Source organism: Panicum virgatum, chromosome 1K (assembly GCF_016808335.1).
Source record: "Panicum virgatum strain AP13 chromosome 1K, P.virgatum_v5, whole genome shotgun sequence".
In the NCBI taxonomy this organism is placed as follows: Eukaryota; Viridiplantae; Streptophyta; class Magnoliopsida; order Poales; family Poaceae; genus Panicum; species Panicum virgatum.
In genome coordinates this window covers 32,987,074-33,006,451 of record NC_053136.1, presented here as the reverse complement: position 1 = coordinate 33,006,451, position 19,378 = coordinate 32,987,074, and the positions used below count along the sequence as shown (strand labels likewise).

Genomic DNA, 19,378 nt, shown 5'->3' with positions numbered 1-19,378 from the left:
AGGTAGGCAAATCCATAAGTTGTACCTGCAGCTTCCTGAGCATCGCCTTCATTCTGAGCGAGAGCATCAGCTTCAGCATCAGCTGCAGCCATGCCTCCAGGTATTATTCCACTATCCAATTCTTCAGGTCTAGTAGGAGAGTTGCCGCCATAGATGCGAAGATGCGTCTCTAATCTGTCAAACTTGTTGTAGATGTGGTGTTGAGGACCAAGGCAAGCTGGCATGAGGACTTGCTTGACGGAGAGTGCACATGCACATGCGTTAGTTGCTTGCTTGCCGGTGCTAGAGTTGGATCCGAGTTGGGGGTGGTGTGTGTGTGTAATTCTAGTATAAAATTGCATCAAACTTGTTGCCGATGCTTGTTGGAGAGTTGGGGTGAAAATTGCATTTGTATATCTTTTAATTTACTTAGTGTTCTTCATAAATTTGTTTAATTGGTCTCAAAAAGTTGCTTCATGTAACTATTGAGTTGAATGGTAGTATTAGTGAAGTAGAAATAACATAACGTGGCCAGATTATGAGTGGGGTGGTGTGTGTAATTTTAGTAGAAGATTGGTTGTGCTACTAGGCTTTTTTATATGTACTGACTCGAGTCACTTCCAAATATGGAATGCCATTTTTTATTCTACTAAACTTTTCTAATGGCCGGCCTAAATTACGTCCGGTCGTACGTTAGACAACACGGCTGCGAAAATTATATGATCTGGCAGAATAATTTTAGAATGCAAAATAATCTATGGTATTAAGTTCATATTTAAAACTATTTGCGTTATGATTCTATGTAATATTATAGTAGTTGCATATAAAAAGAGTGACCGTAGGTCAAAGAACTCGTCCTGACACGGAAATGCCACTAGTAATTAACCTCAAACAGAGCAGGGCTCTGCCTGCAAATCCAGAGGCCTTGTGCGAAACTATGAACTATGGCCCTAGTGCCCAGCGAAGTCCAAAAGGCGGAAGTGCAGACGTCGTGACTCGCGTCGTGCTTGGCGAGCAGTGACGGCGGAAGCGGAAAAGATCGCACGACAGTCTACAGATTGGATTGAAAGACAACGATCGAGCAGCACGTTTCCTCTTCTATGACATATTTGGACCATAGTTTGCTTCGTATCGGACCAAAAGACAACTAAAACAAAGCCTATTATATTATTATACCTAGTATACTCAATATATTTTTGGGGGTCCTGAAATTTGGTGGCCTTGTGCGGTCGTATGGGCTGCACGGGCCTGAATGGAGCAAGTATTTGGTTAGCTATGTAAACATTGTACTTAATCAAAAGAAAAATGTAAACATTGTACGTTGCAGCTGAAGACGTGTCGGAGCTATGTAGCTTAATTTGCTAGCTTAGCTTCTTCATTTAGTGTCGACCCGCGATTACTTCTCAGCTGGTGGCTTGTCCTTGAACTTGTTCAGTGACACGGGCCTCCCATTCTGGTCCTTCAGGGTGAAGTTGGGCGGCGCACTGCCCTTGGTCACATGCACATGTAGACGTGGCAATGAATTATGACTGTAGTAATCACTTCACAGCTCAATTTGATTGTTAAACTTTTTAGCATAAAATTGTATAGAATTAGACCCCGACTCTTAGATTATCTAGGTCAAATTTGACGGCCGCTTATCACCCCTACCTGCACGCGAGCAGACCTCGTCTTACAATCACCACGAATCGCCGCGGATGCTGCCTTCAACAAGGTAGGCGGCGCACAAGGGCGTTGTCGTCATCGACCCACAAGCGGGCATGGCTTTCGCCTCAGCCCCCTTCCTTCACTCAAGAACGCGACGCCAAGAAAGCCAGGTGAAGCGAGCGAAATGGGGCCGAGAAAGCCTACCGAACCACACCAAACCAGACGCCACGGCCGTAGAAGGGCCACCAGTGCCACGGCCGCTGAAGAGCCACCAGATCCACAACTGCCCCTGGCGGCGGCGGGCCACCTGCGACCCGCGTGCCGCATGAGGCCCAAGGCCCACACCTGCCAACCTCGCGACAGGATCATCATCGTATGTGAAAGCACCGGTAGAGGAGGCGGGTGGGGGGGGGGGGGGGCTGCGCCTGCAGCGCCAGCCTTGCGGCCAGCGACCACCGCGCAAGGGGCGGGGGAGCAGCGCCGGCACCGCCGGGGGAGGAACGCCACGCCACACCTTATCTAGCCAAGGGAGGCACGGATTCGGCGATGGAGCGGGCGGATCCGGCCACCGGCGACCAAGGCGGAGGAGGAGGGGTGACTTAAGTAACTGGGTTGAGGGAGAGAGGGGCTAAGGGAGGAGGGCGGCTGGCCAACTTCAGCGCAGCCGTGGGCCGCCGCCGCCATGGGCCGCCGGCGGCGGCGGCCGGCCGGCCGGGTGGCGGCGGCCACAGGGGGCTGCGGGAGAGAGGGCTTGGTCTCCCAAACGAGACCATGTTAAAACTGGAGGATATCAGGATATGCCTCATTAACAGGTGAAAACAGCTCGAGTCGAAAACGGCCAAAAAAACCACATTGTTAAATTTGTACAAATGAAATATTCTGGCGTGGAAACTTGTTCTGGTCTGTATGGTTATGTGCGTACTGTCGGATGCAGTACCACATTTCCCTGCAAATGCATTTGTGAATTGTAGATGCAATCATTTCATATATGATCTGTGTGCGACTATCTAGCTATAGGTGTCTTGTGGTTCTTTCTGTTGTTGCCCTGCGTATGTAGTTTAACTGAAAATCGGTTGCGAGATATTTAGGATGTGGTTAAGCCATGCCTTCGCTGCCTAGTGGCTAGAACCGCTTTCCAGATTGTAGGTACTTGTGTGTGGCCTATGATAAAATTTGTGAAGCATTGCAACGAGGGAATGTCTGATACAAGTCGCATGTCCACTTTGATAGTCTTCCTCTGTGTCACTGCTGTAGCCTTGGTTTAGTTACTTAGCCAAACCGAAGAGCTGCGATTTAAGAAACCACCTTGCATATTTGTTTGTACTCGCAAAGATTTGAACAATGGTTGCACACCTGCAGAATTTGTATTCTCAGGCTTTTTACAGATTTGCACACTTGTAGAATTTGCATTCTCAGGCTTTTTACAGACAAGGACAAGGTTCATTAGCGGGTTTACACACAGCGCAAGTATAGACACGTTGGTAATTGATATAAGCCCTTGTGAAACGACAGCCACAGAATACATGACAGCAAAACTCATACTATATAGATGTAGATGTACATAAGGTTGATAAATACGGTGACAGTGCCGTGAAGCCAAAGAGGCAGGGGTCAACCCAGACGCACAGGCGCTCTGTTCCAGCTAACAAAATCGAGCTCCTCTGCACACAACTTAAGAGGAGCCCTCGACTCAAAATGCAACACAGGTGAAGGCACGAGAGAAGGTTCCAAAAGAAAATGCAGGCAAGACTCTTCCTCTCCACACACACACCACCACTAAAAATTGATGAGAATGTCTCCTCCGCTCTCCCCCCTCAGCACAAGTTACTGGGACCTGCTGTACAGCATGGGGTTAATTCTTACAGCGACCAAATTCTGGAGGCTCTCCCTGCGCCTTTCACCTTCCTCGGCCTTCAGGTTAACAGCTTCTGGGGAAACCAGTAGCACCCTCTTGCATATAGCTTCCCACCAGACAAAACTTTTGCAGCAATCTAAGTCTTCGGTGACCCACATCATGGAAGTTAATAAATACAGATCAGGGATGTACCAGCCAAAACCAAAATGGAAAAGGGACAAAAACTAGAAACTCAAATTCAGGTTGCAAAAAGTTATAGCTCGGGGCCATTTTGGTTAGCAATCCAGCAAGCTGCGGCTCAGTTACTCAGCATCCTTGCTGGGGCCTGAGCTGTCAACTCCATTGGAAGAAGTGTCACCATTGGTTAAGGCTGTCTGGACATCATGGTTATTTTCTTCACCGGAGGAAGTTCGGGATCGCCCAGACCTGGCACGGATGTTTGTACCCATAGGGAATGGTTCCTGAGAGAGATGATCACGATAAAATGTCAAAATCATAATCACACGCTTACAAGCATAGGAGGGACAATTATATTGTAAGTTCGGAAATTATAAGACGCTGAGACAAAAAAAAAAGTATATGGTATGGTTGCAAACTTCGTAGCAAACTAGTATCTTAGTTCACTGGTGCACAATACGAAAATAAAGATGACAAGTAAACCACAGATATTTCCATTTTCTATAATTGTGGAGTCACTACCGTAAAGTTAATTCAGCAAATGGCACATGGCATTTACCTCCCGCTTTTTTATTTGCATAAAACATGTGTTTAGCAGCCATTAAGGTATTTGCAGATGATAAGGATGGTCTAGAGAAAAAACTTGTCACAGGGCAGCAATACATAATGTAACTGGAGAACAATGAAGATGGGCAGCAATATCCAGGAAAAAAAAACAAGGTAGAAAAAAAAGCATACCTGATCTCCTGCATTAGGACCATCAGAGTGGAAGAGTATGGGACGGCAGCGCTTGTCCTCATTCATCAAACTAGAGTTCTGGAAATGAGCAATCAAGGCCGTTTTCCCTTGGATTCTGGCATAAGCAAGTGATGCCACCTTCTCACTGTTAAACTTTTCCCACTTTTTGCCATTAAAAGTCTGAAAAGGAAGATAAAATATCTCAGGATGGCATGTTGATATGAAGCTTCATATTTTATCAAAGTATGAATTTGACAAGCTGCATAAATTGACCAACGGCTAAAACAGCCATTACTGTCTTGAAGCAGTACACTAGTACAGCACTTAGCCCATTCGGTAATTTTATCTCACCTGATAAAACGGAATGATATGCTGAGGATTGGTCATGTTGATGAAAGCATAGCCAACATTACATTTATTCTGAAAAAGTAGGAGATAGATCTCATTTAGTAACATGAACAGGCAAGCACAGTTGATAGAATATGAAGCAAGATTGCACATGAATTAGATTCAATGTACCTTAAAATCAATTGGCAAGTAAATAAAATCGTAAGTTCCCTTATGACTTTCATCAATAGCAGCCAAGAGCATCTTTGAGGTGTACCTGAAACCCAGATGAGGCAATTAGAACAACAAATATTGTTGAGATGGAACATAAATGTAATAAAATTAGGTGATCTTGAAAACATACTTATTAGGGATATTCTTTATCATCAGTGTAGTTCGTGAGTCTTCCCCCCGCATAATGCGGTCAACATCAAGCTCATACTGCCGTTTATTATCAGACTGATTAGCACCTGAGTCATTTCTCCGGCTTCTCATCCGCTCACCGGGTGAATCAAATGATGGAAGGGGAACCATAGGGTTCCTTCCATGGAACATAGGACCCCTCTGCTGAGGAGATGGTGCGCCAATCTGAGCTGGAGACACAGTTGGATCCATGCGATTTCCAGCAGTGTGAGAAAATATGTTATTTAGCTCCAAACCATGAAGCTGAGGACTACCAGGAAATCCCATGCTTCCAACACTGCCAGGATGAAAGCTTGATGCCTCTGTCAATTCCCCTGCATAGCCATGCCGCCTGTCCCATAGTGATGGATTGATTGCTGGCGCAGAGCCCACATGGTGATGATGCATGGGAACAACACTCTCAAGCATGTGCGACGGTGCTCTTGGAATTCCATGCATCTGTGCAGGGGGGCGAGATGGAACATTGTTTACATATGATCCTGGATTTTGCCACAGCACAGGAGAGTTTGGATGACGGTGGAAGTTATTTGAATTGTTCCACATTAACTGGTGACCACGGAGAGGACCACTTCCACTTCTTGAAAACCCTAGAGCTGCGAAAAAAATCCATGCAGATAGTGGTTAAACAACATACATCAATTGATAATCTTTCACAGTATTGCTTTCACAATCCTGATAAACCTGTCAGCTTTACAATTACAAAACGTAATGCTGAAGAGATGGAGTTGAGAGAGAATGGGTTGAAACATAAAAGTGTGATAAATCCTAGTGGCGCCATTAAACAATGGATATTAGGATGTAAATTTACCTCCTTCACCGGCATGATCAAATGGATGTCCATTGAGGTTGCCAGAACCCACTTTATGAAGATGTCTGCTGTCCACTGCTTCAGCTGTTCTCGAGTTGCTATTGATACCACCTGGTGCCATGGTGCTTAGATTGTAAGGGGTGCCATTAGTTGCTCCATTGTGAGCTTCAGGCAGGGAATGGGGATGAAGAGCACCCATGCCTTGAAAACCATAATTCATCTGCCCATTCATCCGACCAAGTGAGTGGCTGAGCTCACCCAGGGAAGCCTGGTTACTATGAGTAGCAGCAGATGCAATTCCAATGGGAGAGGACAGGCTCTGTGGTATGGTAGAGGATAGGCCTGAAAAAGACGCCTCTCTGAATGGGCTCATTGATGTGAGAAGTCCAGAATGTAAACCATGAATACTCCCATTTTCACGGCCAGAAGATGTCATTGCTGCCATATATGACGAACCATGTAGAGTAAGCCTCCATGTCAGGAAATTCAGCTATAGGTAAGCATATAGTAAGACAAAAAAAAAATGCCATACCTAACGAAGGCATTGGAGGGCTATTTGTGCTCGGACTACCCAGTTTGCATACACCAAAATCTTCCTGCCCCAGCTCTGGAGATGTGTGCTGCATTAAGCTGTTATAAAACAACATTAAAATCAGTGTTAAGAGCAGTGACTAAATCAACGTAATCATGTACAATGGAACCAGGACTAGAACACTGCATCATATAATACTCCCTCCATCCAACTATCCAAGGCCCATTTGTTCATGGCTCAATTCATACCTAGTCGTTGCTCCTTATCGGTGCCAAGGGAACGATAAGCCCGACTAATCGCGACTAATTGCGATTAGTCGGACGACTGTAAAACATTGGGCTCAAAGACCAAAGAAAAATTAGCAAGGAGAGAGGAGTATTTACTTCCTCCTTGTTTGAGACGATCGGGCTTAACCCCGCCTTAATTGAGACTGGCGGCTGGGATCGGCTGTGCAGCGCTAAAAGGAGGCAGAGAGGGCGTGCGGTAGTACTAGATGGAAAAACAACTCGGTGCCACAGCAGATCCGTTGGGAAGCCTCGGAGTTTTATCCCCATGCGCAGCGGGGGGAGGCGGAGTTACTGCCGTGACGGTGCCGAAGCGTCGCAAGCCAACAACTATGAGGAAAACCAGAATAGGCCTTGCATAGATGGATTTTTCAGATTTCCTAATGGGCCTTACATAGATGGATAGAGGGAGTAATTGCTATTTTTCCAGTCAATTAAATGACTAACACGATTTTATATTAACACACCTAAATATAGCATAAATATGTTTTTATTAGAACATGCTAGCCCACACACAGAAAAGGACGCATGTTTACATCTCCTAGAAGAGATTTACTCTTGACAAAAGAAAATGAAAATCCACTTAGTATATAAAGAAAGTGCATACTATCCTCAGTGGTACCGTAATACAGAACAAGTGTCAGTTGTGGCTAATTGGGTAGGCAAGAATCATTCAGCATGTCGGAAAAAAAGAAGGGGGGGGCTCAAAATGCGAACAAATGGACAATGATTGAATAGGGATTGTTGAAAAGCAATAAGAACGGATAATGAAAAATGATTCAGAACATTGTGGTTTGACATTTCTAAGACATACCGTCTAGTACCACCCAGACGGCTGGTCTCCAATTTTATTTTCTTGCCAGCAAGATCACTCCTTAGAGCACGAACTGCAGCTTCGGCTGCTCTGACATCATAAAATTCTATAATTTTGTGATGACCCTTTTGCGGAGCATCCCGAATCTGCAATTAAAATTAAAGACATTATAGTTCTAGTTAATATGGAGCACGAGTAAGTTGATGTTAGAGCATAGCATACCTCCTTGATTTCACCATAGTCGCTAAATATCTGGTGGATACCATCATTTGTTACAGATGGGTCAACATTAAATATTACAAGCATTCCCTGGTTAATATCCTTCTCCGAAGGATTGTCCTAAGGAGAAAAAGTGACAATTAGCGCAAGCCCAACGAATGAGTATCTTGTTATCAAGGGCCAAATAATGTCTCCAAATCAAGCCAGGAAGACAAAAACTTGTGAATACCTTCGGAATGGAGTAATGTATGTCAAGTTTTCTACGCCTCAGCGGTTTGTTTTGAAGTGCCCTCATGGCATTCCGTGCTGACCTTATGTCATAGTAAGATATCATCACAAAACCACGATGTTTACAGGCAGTGTAAAGATTATTGATGTCTCCGTAATGCTGTGGGGAAAGAGTAAATGGCTTTGAGAAACAAATATGGTCTGCAAGAAGAATAGGTTTAGCAAAAATTGGGGGAAAAAGGAACATACCTCAAATAGGAGCTTTAGTTCAGAATCCTCAACATTGCTATTAATGTTTCGGACAAAAAGAGTTCTGGAAGGGTGTTCCCCATAAGGATGTTCACCATTCAATGTGCCATTTAGCAACCCGAGACCCTCAATAGCTCCACCATTAGGCTCTGTACTTTTTTTATTTTCATCGATTTCCAGTTCCATCCCGCCACCAGTGTAGAATATATCATCATCAACATCATCACCATTGTTAGCATGAGCTGTGTACCCAACTTCATCAAGAACGCCTGATAGCAGGTCATCGTCATCAGGAAGTATGTTTCCTATTATTTGGGCCTCGATTTCCTCTGTTAACTCAAAGGGCTCATCATCAACATGAGTTGGATCAACCTTTTCAACAGGCTGGCGTACAAGGACATTCTTGGATCCCAGTCTCACTACAGATTGAAGTATAGAACTGGTTAGGAAAGCAATAATAGGAACAATATATTGCTTATTACGATAACAATGATTGAATTAGAGTGTCTGACTGCTCAACTCCTGCACAAGATGTGCCAGAAAAATAGAAGAATAATTACCAAGCTAAAGTGAAAGAATTCTTTTGGCCAAAGAAAGGGGATAAAGCAAACAAGATTCTTTCAAAAATAAGTGGGAAATCTTTTCATTTTTTTACCCATCCCTTTCATACTCACTCATATCCTTTGCTGTACTTTTTATTCCTTTCTCTTAATTTCAAGGTGCAACCATACAAAAAAGATGCTATGGAATGGGTGCAATTGCCAATAGATGTGATACAATTCATTGCCTTAGCTATAACAAAGTGAACAGTTCTCATGGTTCAGGTTCACCGCACAGTCCAATCGATTGCCATAATCAGTTAGTTGGTGTCTTGTAAATGTTTTGTACTTCTTAATGCAATGATAGACAGTTCTCTTGCATATTCGAGAAAACAAGTTAAGTAAATACAAGTGCTAAAGTAAAGTGTCTCACGTTTTTTATCAAAAATTTCAGATAGGGAACTTGAGAAAAGCCCATTCTCATTGTATGCCTCATTTGGATTAGTCCTCCTTCCATCAGGGAATAAGGATGAATCAGATTGGCGGTTAGGGTCTTGATCAGCTCTCCACAGAGATGGTGGCAGGTTAACATGTCTCTCTTGACCAAAAATTTTGTGCTCAAGGCTAAATGCAGCCTTCTGGTCCCTCAGCTTATATGCTTGTAGATCTACTCGACCCACAGTTTTTGTCCCAATAGGTTGGGGCTTTTCAATTGGAGATGATGCTACTGACTTGCTTCCTGGCAACAATAGAAATATCTCGTTTTGAGAAGGCATCATGATAATGAACAACAAAATGCATGAGCCATCACGATAACATATAGAGACTGTGACACCAGCTCCAAAGAAAAATGAATAATAAAAGGAAAAACTAGCAGCAACCAACTGCTTATCAGGGGATAACATGTACAGCACATTTGTCAACTATCTTTGGCAAACCAAGGTGAATATTAAACAATGTTGACCTAAATATAGAAAAAAGAATGAATCTTGCAATAAATCGTATCCATCACAACAAGAACAACAAAGCCTTTTATTCTCAAGCAAGTTTTGCTAGGCTAAAATCACATCCATCACATGCAAATAAATTCTTTGTGTGTAGGTAGGAAAGCATTCCAATCCATGTTTGTTATTTAGTTGTGCATAGAAAGTTGTGACTCATTAAATTCACAAAATGCCCTAAATAACATGTGAATTTTGCAGCTAAAAGGCATCATTAGCACGTACATGAGCAAAAAGCTAAGGGGGAATGCATCAAAAACAATACTAACCGATGTGATGAGGCAATGAATCCGGCTTCCAAAATCCAACCTGCCTCTGCAAATATAGATCAACAATTAGTATATGCCATAGTCAAGAACAATAATCAGGTGACAAAATGAAAGGTGGCAATCACGAAGAACTCAAATAAGTCATCACTGACCATAGCAAACAAACCAAAAATGGAAAAAATGGGAACTGGAGCAGCAATTTTGCAATTGCAGATGATTACCTCTGTTGGAAGGCGAAGCTCCTCAGAGAAGGAGGATGCGGCCATGGTGGGATTGCTGAACTGGGAGAGGTAGCGCCTCTGATCCATAATTTGAGATGGCATCCTGCAGGAGCCAAGACCATATTAAGTGTTAGACACAATACCCTGAAAACTGCATGGTAGCGCAACTGCACGGGATCAAGGCAAAATTGGTCGAATTTTGCAGAAATGATGAAGCGTCGGGGGGCAAACATAATAAATCAGATCGATTTTGCGGGCGGAAATTCGGGGCAACAACCGAGCCCAAGGGGCGGCAGAAAAAATGTGAAATTTAGTTCGTGCAAGCTTCGAAAATCAATACTGCTTTTGAATCAGAACCAGTAGATTTGACAAATCAGAGTGTGAATCCCACAAGCTTGTGCTGGAAATGTTTAATTTCCCCCAATAAAACAGCACAGAAGATGTGGAATTCAATGCGCCTCGGGCTCCACGAGCCCCAAACACGCAAGTATCTTGTGATCAAAGAAACCGCGAAAACAAAACGAAGAATTCAGCGCCGTCCAAGCCAAATTACCTTGCCGCCCCCCGAATTCAAACTCAGAACACAGGAAACAAGCAAGGAATAAAGGCGACCTTCCAAAATTTCCCAAAATTCAAACATCCCCAAGCGAGAGCAGGCACGAAAACAGCAGGAAGCGAGCGGGTGCTCACCAGATCGGCGCCTGCGGCCACCTCCTCTTCCTCAGAGCGAAAAGCTGGGGCCTAATTCGCAAGCGGCGGCAGCAGGCGGAAGAGATGCCCCCATGCCCCGCAGCCGGGACCCTCTCCGAGCTCAAGCACGGGTGGATCACGCGGCCCGACGGTCGGCCGGGGACCCCAATGCGATGCCTGGGCTGCGGAGCCCCGCCCGCGGGGGCGAGGGAAGGAGAAAGCTACGAACACCTACCTAACCCTAGAGCGACGCGACACCAGCGGCGACGACGGCGACGACGGCCCGCCCCCGGCCGCTGGCCCCCATTCCGGCGCTCGCCCACGTCGCCCCGCTCCGCCCCCTTGTGGTGTGCCCGCCGGAGTTCTTCGCCGGAGGCTCGCTGGCTCCGGCGAGGGGTCCCGGCGAGGTGGTGGTGGGTGGTGAGACGAAGCAGAGACGCGGGCCTCAGGGACAGGGGAGCAACAACTACCTACCCAAATGCGGGCGGCGAGACAGGGGGGCACACGTTTTATACCGCACCCCGCGGTGACGCCCGGTGACCGCAATGCGGAGCACGGGACCGCGGCGCACGCGCCGGCCCGGGGCCTTGCTCTACCTCAATCGCTGACAGAAGAGGCCCACCCATGGACGGGTTGACCTGTCAGTGGGTTTGGACGGAGGTGGGGCCAGGGTGGCAGTGGGGGCGGCGCGGGGGAGGGAGGTGGGTTTAAATTTGGGTGGTGGGAGTTTCTGGGAGGCGACGGCTTTGGGCTGAGTTGGTTTAGGACAAGGCATCGATCGATCGGCCTCGGGCGGGCCTTGAGACGAGTTGCTTGCGCCGGAGATTTAGATGGTTCTCTTCTCTAGTTGGATCAGGTTACTTTTTCCCATTTCTATTGCCGGCTTTGGTTGACAATACTTTTAACCGAAGCTTTTTCCTCCGCAAACCCAGCTTAATTCGGCAGTCTGTTTGATTCATGACACAGACGTACATGCGAATTTTCAGGGAAATTGGTGTGCTGCTCAAACAGCTTGGGATTGAACAATATGCTTTACTTATAGTATATTGTATTAAAAGTTGCATTAAGAGTACAATGCATTGCAATATCCTTTTTTCTGCCTTTGATAGTGACTGGAATATTTCCTGAAATTGATTCTGTCCATTAGCCAAAAATAAAAGGCAAACCAGTCATTGATTACTGGACTTTTGCGGTGCACGTTCAGATATAGTCGTGGGTAATAAAACTAGAAATGCCCAACCTTATCGTGTTGAGTACCATATGGGATAAGGTTTGTGAGTCTCTCTTTCTTCTTCTGTAAGGTAAATTAGGCTTAGGCAAAACCTAAACATTTGGAACCAAGAAAAAAACACTCACCCCCCTCCCACATCCACACACATAACTCTCCATCGTGGCATAAGGGCGACTCCACGGCGCCGCTACCTCCCACCCTTGGCCGACCGTCGTAGCCGATCCAGCTTGCTCCCCCACCCTCCCCTCCCCCCCCCCCCAAAAAAAACCTCCCCTTCTCTTCCCTTACGCCTCTCTGATCTCCAATTTTGGTTGCCATTGACCGTCGGGGAGGGGGGATCCGCCCATGCTCTTGCCAGATTCGAGCTTCCCTACTCCCGATCTAGTCTACGTGACGCTCCCCCTGGGCTTGGGTGTTGGGTCGCCTTCACGGCCGCCCTTCTTGTAGGAATATGGGGTAGCAAAAATAAAATTTTTCTACTGCATAAACCAGGATTACTGCAGTTATAAATCACGGGATTACCACTAGACGCACGGTTGTGGAACTTCTGTAGCGCGTCGGTGTAGTGCAAATGGAAGCCGGCAGTGCAGTTGCGAGAACCTCCTCTCGTGCGGCTCGTCCTTGTGCAGCAGATGCGGCACCTCCAAGGTATCCACATGTATGGGAAGAAGCGTCGCGATCCGGATTGCTAGATCCGCGAAGGCAACCTAGGGCTTGGGCGCGAAGGAGCGGGCGGCTACTGTTCGCATCGGTTACTGTTCACGTGAACCGTACCCGTGAGTAGTAAAAGGGGCTAGGGTTTAGGCGCCCCTCTTCCCTCTGTTTATATAGCCCCTTAGGTGGACTATCTTGGGCCCCACCTTGGGCGCACCCTTTTGGGCCGAAAAGGCCCATTAGTGCACCTAAGCCCAGTCTAATTCGGATCTCATCTTTATCAGTCTTCTTTCCTTTAAATGTGTGACCCTATGGGCTCACATGCGAATAGACATGGCCTGAGTACTCTTACTCGTCCCAATAGTAAACAGCGGCCTCTAGTAAGACATGTCAACTCCTATACGCACGCAAAGATCATATCAGACAAGCCGTCACAATGTCATATACATGTTGTTCCTTTTGCCTCACGATATTTGGTCTAGCTCCAAGCTGTAACGAACATGGCACCATTGATGCCATTTCGAGTGATTTTGGTGATCGAATGACAACACAACACTTGGACTAATATGATTGTTAAGATGATCATTCTCAGGCTTTTAGGTTCAAGTGATGACAAAGAGAAAGAGAAGATAGGCGTAGCAAGGCCCGATGGACTGCCCCTACGGGGGTTCCGCTACCCGGTTAGCGGACGGGGGTCGAGGGGGAGCCGCCCCTCGCGGGTCTCAGGGCAGCGCCCTGAAAGCTCTTTGATTCAGGAGCACCGGAAGAACCGACGCCAGGGCATCGGAGCATCCGATGGTAGTCGGAAGAACCGACGCCTTGATACTTTGGTGCAGAAGGGAATCGAAGCCAAGTCAGCCTATAGGCACCGGTTGAACCGACGGTCCAAAATAGGGCATCGGTGCAATGGCCGTCCTTTGTACCAGAGACGATGTCAAGTGCCCAGAAGAAGTTTCTTCAGCACCGGTTCAACCGACGGTGCATCGGTGCATACCACCGGTGTAATGACGTCAGCATCCAGAAGAAGTTTCTTCAGCACCGGTTCAACCGACGGTGCATCGGTGCATACCACCGGTGTAATGACGTCAGCATCCAGGAGAAGATTCTTTCAGCACCGGTTGAACCGGTGAGGCATCGGTGCATTGCATCGGTTCAACCGGTGGTCTCTGCGTCAGCTGTCAGGACTTCAACGGCTACTTCATGTTGTGAGTGACCGGATGAACCGACGCTACCCTGCCAAGAGGCATCGGTTCTTCCGGTGGTAGCAGATTTTCAGCTGACCGTTGGAGCAACGGCTACAAGACTTGGTGGCCTATATATACGCCTCACCCCGGCCATTTGAAGTGTGCTGGAGTTGCTGAACATCCCAAACACACCCAAGAACATCTCCAACCACCATAGAGCTTCATTGTACATCATATAGGCTTAAGCACACTTGTGAGAGTGCTTAGTGCTTGTTTAGGGATTAGTTCTTGCGAGAGCTCCCTTGAGAGAAGTCTTGCTGCGGCAAGCAACTTGTGATCCGTCGTGTGACCCTCCGTCTTGGTGTGGAGTGGCAACGACACTTTGTGCGGGGGAAGAGGAGGCCCCCTCCTTGGTGGAGAAGCTCCGTAGTGGATTTCGGCCGGTGACCGAGAGAGACGGTGGCGGTGCACTAGACTCGGTGTCTTGTGTGCACTTGCCTTTGCTTGCCGGCATCGCCTTGGTGGCGTAGTGCAAGACGGTGATCGGAAGAGCCTCGGTGTCCCGTGGACGTAGGCGTTTGTGCCGAACCACGTTACATGACCGTGTCTACTCGGGAGTTTGCATATCCTCTCCCTTACCGCTTTACTTACCGCATTACGTTTCCGCATTTACTCTTTCTTGCTTACCTTTACTTTCCTAGTTAGTTTGATTAGGATTGGCTTTAGGTTGCAAGTCTTTTGAGGTAAGTAGAGGGTAGCATAGATAAACCTTAGTCATAACTAGCTTGTGTAGGACGTGTTAGGTTTATCTTATGCAATTAGATTGAGCCCTAGGTTAGAAAAGCGATTAGCGACCCTATTCACCCCCTCCCCCTCTAGGGTCGGATACCCCGGTGATCCTTACACAAGCCTACCGCTCTTTCTCGATCCTGTGATTCGGAATCCTTAGTTAACTCTTAGCCCTTGCATGGCCATGCATTTCCTGATCCGAATCACTCGAGGGGCCCAGAGATATCTCTCTCTTGTAGAGAGGGGCAAATCCCATCTTGACCGACTATGTCTCACAGCATGCTTCTTGACAGACCCGAAAATCACCTTTATGACTACCCTGTTATGGTGCCACATTTGATGGCTTCTAAGTAAGTCGGTTCACATTTTGAGTACATACGACGATCTCAGGTCTTAGGACACAGCGTACATATTGTGTAATGAGAAATCATCATCTCTCGTGTTGGGTTAGTTCAGACTCATGTCCCATATGAGCCCACATTATTAGTTTGACATCTATATATCCATGACTTGTGAAACATAGTCATCAACTAATACATGTGCTAGTCTAATATCTATATGTGTCCTCACATGAACTCCGACTAGGAACAGCTTTAGAATAATCATACACGTAAAGAGTCTCACAGACAATTCACATAATTGTCAATCAATACAAGTTGTCTTTCATGGATATTCAAGGAACACTTCATTAATCATGAATACAAGAAAATATGATCATCTCTATGATTGCCTCTAGGGCATATTTCCAACACTTCTTCCCCAATGATGGTAGCCACTGCTCGAGGACGCCGCTCATGGGCCTGTAGCCCTAGTGCCTCTCCCGCTGCTAGTGCCCTGGCACCGATGTAGGTGTTGCGGCATGTGCCGGCGCCCCGGCTTCCTCACCACTGGTGTGAGCACCGATCTTCTTAGTGGCGATAGTCACAGGTGGTTGTCGTTGGTCGCAATGGCGGAGGACACCGAAAATTTTAGGTGTGGCGGTGGATTACTAGATTATGTTCAAATATTATACGGAAATAAAGGTTCACAACAAAAATATAGCTTAGAAGTACCTCAAATGAAGAAAAACACGTAAAGTACGCATCAAATCAACAATTGGACCAAAGAAGCTATCAAACAAAGAGAAAATATAAATTAGTAACGAAATATTAGAGTTAAAATATTAAATGTAATACAAGATACACAATTAGAATATAGAGTTATACCGGTATATTTGTTATTAGTTGCGTCTAGGAGACTTTGGCAATTGCATATTTCTATCTTTTTTCTTTTGAAAAGCCTTCTTGACTACTAGGTTGAGTTGGACCTCGTTCCATGAAAGCCCTCCTAATTTCATCTCTAATATTAGGACTAAATTGCTCAATTGGAATCCGAAGCCCCGGATCAGAAATGATATAATCCGGATTGAACTCAGTTATTGTATCTTGATCATTTTCGTTGCTACCTGCCTGTTGGCCTATGGTATTGGTGTCCTCCAAATGAGTTTCCACCACCTCTTCCTCCTCTATTATGGCATTACCAACTTCACTTCCATGAGTGCTTGGGTTTGTGCTACTGGATCTGAATGGACTAAAATAGCTCTTTAGATCTGAAATAAATAGTCAAATTCACATTAAAGTAAATTAGCTTAAGTTCCCAATCCTATACAACACCCAAAAAACACTACTTCTCTCATCTCTTCCTTGTGCCTTTCTTTTTCCTTTTCTGCTAGAGCTTGGTTGTTGCTCCATGGAGCTTGAGCCGGCGACTGCCTTCCCTTCCCTAGTTTCTACTGCAGTGAGTGAATAATTCTGTAATTGAGATTTGAGAGTGACTGAGGGATGGAGGGAGAGGGTAAGGGGAAGAGGGATGAGGGGAGGGAGTACCGGAGGCCGCAGCGGCGCTGCGGGGAGCCGGAGAGGGGGCTGCCGGCTGCGCCCGCGCTGCTGTAGGGAGCCGGGGAGGCAGCGAGGTGCCTAGGCGCGTCGGGGCCGGAGGGGCGGAGGGCGAGGGCGCCGCTGCAGGGAGCCGGGATCTGGGCGAGGGCGTCGGGCGCGCGGCGCCTCGGTGCGCAACGGGGACGACTAGGACGAACTGATGAAGTTGCGGCTGCTAGGGTCAGGGAGGTAAACCGGACTTTTTTCATGGGCCGATGTATATTCCCACTATGGGCCGGGCCGAGGTATGGCGAGAGCCACACCTCGCCACACTGGGCCCTCCGCCACTAGTTGGTCGGCCATTGGTCATCATGTACCTGCTTCACCCTCATCTTCTATATGGGTTGTTCGAGAGGAAGTGTCGTCTTTAATTTGTTGTGTGTGCTTCATGTCTTCTTCACCATGGTCTGCTTAGGGGTGGTAAAAGGGCTTTAAAGTTTGACTTAGATAATTTAAAGGCTGAGCTCTAATTTTATATAATTTTGAGCTAAAAATATATAAGGGTCAAAAGTTAGTTTGTGAAGAGACTACTACGGCCATGATCCGTTACCACCCCTAAGTCTACTTAGTTGTGCTGCTACCAGTTTCCGCTTCCTGTATGACGGATGCTTTGACACCTTGGTGATTTTGGTGGATGTTTTGCCACCATTGTATTGCGACTCTTCTTTGGTGGATGCTTTGCCGGTGCTATTCTAGCGGATTGCCGCTGCTGTCGTGATTGTGGTTGGATCGCTCCGGCAGATGCTTTGCCATCGTGATTTTTCTAATAACATGTCTCTTCTAGATGGATGCTTTGCCATATTTGTTTTAGGTAGTATGCACAGGTAGTCATGGTATTGAAGTTTCTTCTATCACACATTCGATAGTTATATTCAGCGCTAATATGATATGGCTGGAAATAGAAATGCCCTACTATAATCACCACGAGTGCTAAATGGGATAAGTTACTTAGCACACAAGTTTTGCTTCGAAAGCATATCCCCTGAGAGGGCTACAGCACTGCCTTTCTTGTAGCTATCAGATTTTAAGAGATCATGACAAAAAAAATCTCCTGGTAACGTCTTCTACCACACCATGCTACAATTAGTACGTGGAGTAATTGTCTTTCCTAGTATATCATGTTGTTGGTTAAAATCCACTGTGCCATAGTTTATATACTCCCTCCGTTCCAAATTATAAGTCATTTCAAAAAAATTGGAGAGTCAAACCATTTCAAAGTTTGACCAAAACTATAGAGAGAAATATAAAGATTTATGACATCAAATAGGTGCACTATAAAAATATAGCTAACAAAGAGTTTAATGATACTTAATTGGTATCATAAATGTTATTATCTTGTCATATAAATTTGGTTAAATTTGAAAACTTTGACTCTCCAAGATTTTTGGAATGACTTATAATTTGGAACGGAGAGAGTATGTTTTGAGAAGAATAATCAGTGCCCCTTCATGCATGTACTAAGTTCTTCCTTGTGCTCTCGTGGTTCGTGGAAAACAAGGAGCAGTATCAATCGACTTGCTACTTACTACACCTACACGACGTATCTACCAAACACAGATGATCTCGGGCGATAAGCATGTCGATATTTAAAACAAAAAAAAATTGACAGGTTGAAGAAAGACTGCCTCACGGCATTGTATTAAGAAGAAGATTTTTTCACACATATCAAGGAAACCCCAAATCTCTGTTTTCATCCATACATAGTGGTCCGTCGTGTTGTGAGTTAGACCGGAGTCCAAACTAGCATGTCTTTTTTTTTGCGCGGACCGTCCTACTAAGCATGTCAGATAATAGACGTAGATAACTGTTCAACCCAGGAAACGCAAAAGGATAGAAGATCACCCTAATTTTGAAAACGAAAAAAATGAGTGAAGATTACCCGTACTAGTGTCTAGTAGCACTGACCGACCCGGTGCCCGAAGGAGCACGAGGCAAGTGCTGAACTGCGGGCGGGACTGCACCCAAAGACGCAACAGTGCGACGGGCCGCAGAGGATCCCAGGTGGGCCCCGCCATTTACCGCGCCTCCCAGTTCGACCGGCCGAGGGGGGCCCCGAACCCCGAACCGGCACCTCTGCGGCTCTGCCCCCGCGTGCGTCAGGACGACGACGGACGGACGGATCCGACCCCGTGCCCGCACCGCGGGCCCCGACGCCCGCCGAGGATAAGGACCCCGCGGAGCCAGCATCTGCCCCCTGAAAGAAAAAAAAAAAGCTATAGCCAGCAGCCCAGCATCCTCCTCCTTCCTACTGGCTCCCTCTCCCTCCGGGCCCCGCCGCGCAGCCACGCGGGCTAGGCGCCGCGCGCGTGGGAAAAAGGACGCCGCGCGCGGAAGAAGATTCGGAGGGATCGAAATCCTGTTCGCGGCGCAGGCGGGGAGGGGAGCTGCCGAAAACCCTCGGGCTCGGGGTCACCGGGGATTCCGCCGCGCCTCCCGAGTCCCGTCGGCCGTCGCCGGGTTCGCGCGCGGGAAGGGTCGCGTGTCTTTCCGCGCCGAGCTGCCCCGCCACCGCCAGCCTAGCCTACCACGGCTCTCGCTCACTGCGGCCAGTAGCCGCCTAGCGTACGTAGCAGCAGCGTGCGGTACATGCCTCCGCCCGCCGTG

The 19,378-nt window shown here is 46.8% G+C and overlaps 1 protein-coding gene across 1 annotated transcript; it reads right to left on the bottom strand.

The window, feature by feature from the left end:
* Positions 1 to 3,146: 3,146 nt before the first annotated feature.
* On the bottom strand, positions 3,147 to 11,492 carry LOC120703045 (protein MEI2-like 4). Its single transcript, XM_039987057.1, has 15 exons — positions 11,001 to 11,492; positions 10,311 to 10,413; positions 10,090 to 10,135; positions 9,253 to 9,558; positions 8,281 to 8,699; positions 8,033 to 8,191; positions 7,807 to 7,923; positions 7,585 to 7,730; positions 6,487 to 6,584; positions 5,955 to 6,392; positions 5,088 to 5,739; positions 4,916 to 5,000; positions 4,748 to 4,816; positions 4,397 to 4,576; positions 3,147 to 3,942 (listed from the first exon to the last, which is right to left on the bottom strand). Exons 2-15 carry the CDS (start codon positions 10,410 to 10,412, stop codon positions 3,784 to 3,786), a joined length of 2,976 nt encoding a protein of 991 aa, XP_039842991.1. The 5' UTR covers position 10,413; positions 11,001 to 11,492; the 3' UTR covers positions 3,147 to 3,783.
* Positions 11,493 to 19,378: the final 7,886 nt, after the last annotated feature.

Bases quoted from the DNA above. Each gene is read 5' to 3' on its own strand.
- LOC120703045 (XM_039987057.1), bottom strand. From the start codon at position 10,412: ATGCCATCTCAAATTATGGATCAGAGGCGCTACCTCTCCCAGTTCAGC. The intron at 7,731-7,806 runs GTATGCTATGCT...TTTTAATTGCAG, and splicing joins ACTATGGTGAAATCAAGGAG to ATTCGGGATGCTCCGCAAAA. The intron at 4,817-4,915 runs GTACATTGAATC...CTACTTTTTCAG, and splicing joins ACTTGCCAATTGATTTTAAG to AATAAATGTAATGTTGGCTA.